General features: G+C 40.6%; 1 protein-coding gene across 1 annotated transcript in view; it reads left to right on the forward strand.

Annotated features, from left to right (window-relative positions):
• Positions 1-5,000, forward strand: part of LOC123749618 (glutamate receptor ionotropic, NMDA 2A) — an 85,517-nt gene that overhangs the window by 30,889 nt on the left and 49,628 nt on the right. Inside the window, exon 4 of the mRNA XM_069326702.1 lies at positions 2,867-3,027. Coding sequence (XP_069182803.1) covers positions 2,867-3,027 — 161 coding nt within the window. The remainder of the gene's footprint in view (positions 1-2,866; positions 3,028-5,000) is intronic.

A 5,000-nucleotide genomic window follows, 5' to 3' on the forward strand; every position in this document is an offset into this window, starting at 1 on the left:
AGAGGTCTTGGGGTTCTCAGAACGACTTGTAGAGTTCTCGGGACGATTTTTAGAGGTCTTGGGGCTCTTGGAACGACTTTTAGAATTCTCGGGACGATTTTTTAGAGCTCTGGGGGTTTTCAGAACGTTTTTAGAATTCTTAGGACGATTTTTAGAGGTCTTGGGGTTTTCAGAACGTTTTTAGAATTCTTAGGACGATTTTTAGAGGTCTTGGGGTTCTCAGAACGACTTTTAGAGTTCTCGGGACGATTTTTAGAGGTCTTGGGGCTCTCAGAACGACCTTTAGAGTTCTCAGGACAATTTTTAGAGGTCTTGGGGTTCTCAGAACGACTTTTAGAGTTCTCAGGACGATTTTTAGAGGTCTTGGGGTTCTCAGAACGCGGCAAAGGTGGAGGAGGACATGGGTGATTAGTTCAGGAACGGTTCTTGAAGGTTCAGGGTTTTTGAGACTGGTTCTTGGGGGTTCTACGAGATCGGAGTAATGCTTGGATGATTCGTATGTGATTATTGGAGGGTTAATGGTTCATACATTGGTTCTGTGGGTTCTGCGAACCTGGAAGGGGGTTGGGAGAGATGGCTGGATGATTCTGCTGTGGTTCTTGGAGGTTTATGGGTTCATTGAATGGTTCTAAGGGTTCAAAGGGGTAGGGATTACTGGCATGATTCAGGCTCATTTAAGTTTTTTCTTTGATTTTGATTTTTTGGGGTATTAATAATTCTTAATAGCTGCAGTATAGGTGTTTCCGGATCTATCTTGAGGTTATCTTGAGATGATTTCGGGGCTATAGTGTCCCCGCGGCCCGGTCCTCGACCAGGCCTCCAACCCCCCCAGGAAGCAGCCCGTGACAGCTGACTAACACCCAGGTACCTATTTTACTGTTATGTAACAGGGGCATAGGGTGAAAGAAACCGTGCCCATTGTTTCTCGCCGGCGCCTGGGATCGAACCCAGCACCACAGGATCACAAGTCCAGCGTGCTGTCCGCTCGGCCGACCGGCTTGCCATCAATCACTTTCCTAGTGTTATTGAACACATCGTTTCATTCTTAAATGGTCAGGTTATGTGTACTAATAAACTTTGTTCAATTTCAGTGCATTTTTGACCAATTTTATTTTGCAATTTTTTTTTTGCAGTATTTTCCTTAATTTAAATATTTTTAACTATTTACAGCATTTTTAACGAATTTTACAGGGTTTTTTTACACAATTTTTTTTACAAATATTAGTCTTTTTTTAGTTCACGTTTAAAAATAATTAATTACAACATTTTTGGATAATGATAATTTGATTTAGGGAAAAGTACATATATACACAATGAGTTTTGATAAGAATGTTTGATTTGTAGATAGAGAAAGCATATATTAGGCCTATAGACATTAATACATACAGCATTTTGAAAAATTTGTTATATTTTGTTTTTTTTTTACATCATTTTACATGGATTTGATTGTATTTTGTTATCAATTTTGCTGTATAATTTTATTAAATGTATCGTAACTTTTGACAACTCTTTTTTTCCATACTCGCGTTTAGCTGTGATCAAACGACCTATTGGTGCCATAATTGGTCCAGTTAGTGAGGGGTTCAACCATGTGGTCTCACACTACTCGTGCGGTCAGTTCAGGGGCTATACGAACCTGGGGCCAGATTCACGAAGCAGTTACGCGAGCACTTACAAACCTGGGGCCAGATTCACGAAGCAGTTACGCGAGCACTTACGAACCTAAGGCCAGATTCACGAAGCAGTTACGCGAGCACTTACGAACCTAAGGCCAGATTCACGAAGCAGTTACGCAAGTACTTACGAACGTGTACATCTTTCCTCAATCTTTGACGGCTTTGGTTACATTTATTAAACAGTTTACAAGCGTGAAAACTTGCCAATCAACTGTTGTTATTGTTATAAACAGCCTCCTGGTGCTTCCCAGCTCATTAACTGTTTAATAATTGTAAACAAAGCCGCCAAAGATTGAGAAAAGATGTACAGGTTCGTAAGTGCTTGCGTAACTGCTTCGTGAATCTGGCCCCCAGGTTCGTAAGTGCTTGTGTAACTGCTTCGTGAATCTGGCCCCAGGTTCGTTAGTGCTCGCGTAACTGCTTCGTGAATCTGGCCCCAGGTTTGTAAGTGCTTGCGTAACTGCTTCGTGAATCTGGCCCCAGGTTTGTAAGTGCTTGCGTAACTACTTCGTGAATCTGGCCCCAGGTTTGTAAGTGCTTGCGTAACTGCTTCGTGAATCAGACCCCAGGTTTGTAAGTGCTTGCGTAACTACTTCGTGAATCTGGCCCCAGGTTTGTAAGTGCTTGCGTAACTGCTTCGTGAATCAGACCCCAGTAGTTCAGTTGTCAGGTTGCTGTTGTTTTAGATTCAGCTGCTCAGACCAAAAAGTTCCAAGCAGCACGGGCTATGGCGATCCCGGCGTGCTCAAATGGCACGGGAGATGCGTTAGTTGTCAGGTTATCGAGAGTAACTAGTGAGATATATTTTTAAAAAAATTATATTTTTCACAGATTATCTTGACTCAATTTTTTAATAGTCTGATTTATTTTTAAGTTTATCGTAGTTTTTCCTGATTAAGTTGACCAATTTTCTTTTTACTGGATTTATTATAAGTTTATCGTCGATTTCTCTGAATTCATTCACTTTATCCTGAATTTATTTTTAGTTTATCATAGTTTCCCCCAATTGAAATTTACCCATTTTCTTCGTGCGGAATTTTATTTAAAAATTATCGTTATTTTCCCTGATAAAACTGGCTCATTTTTCTCATTTTTATTTATTTTATTTTAAATTTTAAGTTTAAATTTTATATTTTAAATTTATTATAATTCCTGTGATGAAAGTGACACGTTTTCTTCCCCCCAAACAGCTCCAGAACCCGTTCTTCAAGAAGCCGCCCTTCAAGTTTGGCTTCGTACCCTTCACTAACACAGAAACCATCTTGTTTAAGCACCAGCCGGAGATGTTCCAATACATGAAGCAATACAACAAGTCCAATATCAATGACGGCATCAAAGCTATCAAAAAGGGGTAGGTTATTTTTGGTTTTCTCGTTTTCTGTTTTCTACTACTGTCGCAACCTGTCTTCAGGACCCGCTAAACACACACACACCGTAACTACGACGTTGGTACAACGTTCGAACAAGTTTTACCACGTTGACCAGATCTCACACTAGACGGTGAAGGGACGACGACGTTTCGACTTGAGAATGGTCCAGGACGGACCGAAACGTCGTCGTCCCTTCACCTTCTAGTGTGTTGTCTGGTCAACTTACTTTAGCCACGTTATTGTGACTCATCGCCTGCAAGTTTTAACACCTCCTAACCAGTTATAACAACCAATATAGCAAGTTGTAACAACGTTCTAATACGTCATAAACATGTTAAGCCAAGATGTAACAACTTTATTACAAGTTGTAACAAGCGGAAAATAGAGACAGTTACGGTTTGTGTTTCCAGGGTATAAGTATCCTTGGAGATAATCACCTCAATACCAACCCGTAATCTGTGCTATTATCTATTCCCTTTCAGTAGTTAGATTACGTTATGGTTAAATTTGGATTGGCTAGTTTAGGTTTTGTTTGGTTGCGTTAATACAGCATATTATTCTCAAACATGTGAAATATGAAATTCGAAAGCTATTTGAGTATACCCTAGAATTTAATTTAAAGAAAACCAAATTCTTCCGACCGTTTCAGAGAAAACTAGCTGAACATAGACTTTTTATATTTTAAGCCAACGATTTATAATCCAATAAAGCTATAACTTAAGAATTTTTTTCCATTTAGGACAAACGTTACCTTGCCAGTTTACAAGTATTTTTTTTTCCAAGAGTTCTTACATTCTTGTACAGCCACTAGTACGCGTAGCAGTTTGGGCAAGTTCTTAATCCTGTTCCCGGGAATACGACCTGCCGCGAAGAATCGTTTTTACAACGAAGTACACATTTTACTGCTGAGTTAAACAGAGGCTACAGTTAAGGATTTACGCCCAGTAAATCCTCCACGGCCAGGATACGAACCCAGGACAAAGCGCTCACGGAACGCCAGGCGAGTGTCTTACCACTACACCACGAAGACTGGTATTGGCTAATATTGTAGACTAGTAGACTAGTATTGGAACTGTAACATGCTTTCAGACCATAAGAAATATCTAAATAAATACCTAGTTGTTTAACCAGGGCAGCCGGCTGATCATTTGAGCCACTTTACCCTGAGAACAGCCTGCAAAGTCGACTAGAAATCAAAGAAAGGTACATAGATTTTGTATTTCCGTTTTCTGTGTGTTTAAGTGTTTAAGAAATGAGGGAGCCGGTTGGCCGAGCGGACATCACGCTGGACTTGTGATCCTGTGGTCACGGGTTCGATCCCGGGCGCTGGCGAGAAACAATGGGCAGAGTTTCTTTCACCCTATGCCTCTGTTACCTAGCAGTAAAATAGGTATCTGGGTGTTAGTCAGCTGTCACGGGCTGCTTCCTGGGGGTGGAGGCCTGGTCGAGGACCGGGCCGCGGGGACACTAAAGCCCCGAAATCATCTCAAGATAACCTCAAGAAGTGTCAATACCATCAAGAAAGGGCAGGTAACTTCAATATTCCTACTTCCTCTTGTGGGTTAGAATTATTTCTTGTTTTCCTGTGGGATGCATTTTTTTCTTCATTTGATGATCCACGAGTGTTTGAAGGAAGACTTACGCGGGACAATAACGGAAGACCTTTACAAAGATGTCGAAAGTCAAAGGATAGATTACCTTTTGGTAAAGGAAATTAGGTCAGAGCTGAAATGACTTGGGTTCGATTCCTATGACAGGACAGAAGTGTTTGGGCAATACTTAATTTCACCTGATGCCTCTGTTCACCATTCTATGTTACATTCTATTGGAAGGTCAATCATTGACCTAGGAGGGGAATAGGACCTCATAAGCCTAACAGCTGGGCTTCCTGTCCCCGACAAAAGTAAATATAATGTTCTGTATTAAATAATTATATATAAAAAAGGTCTTATAT

The sequence above is a fragment of the Procambarus clarkii genome, chromosome 18 (genome assembly GCF_040958095.1).
Source record: "Procambarus clarkii isolate CNS0578487 chromosome 18, FALCON_Pclarkii_2.0, whole genome shotgun sequence".
NCBI classification, from domain to species: Eukaryota; Metazoa; Arthropoda; class Malacostraca; order Decapoda; family Cambaridae; genus Procambarus; species Procambarus clarkii.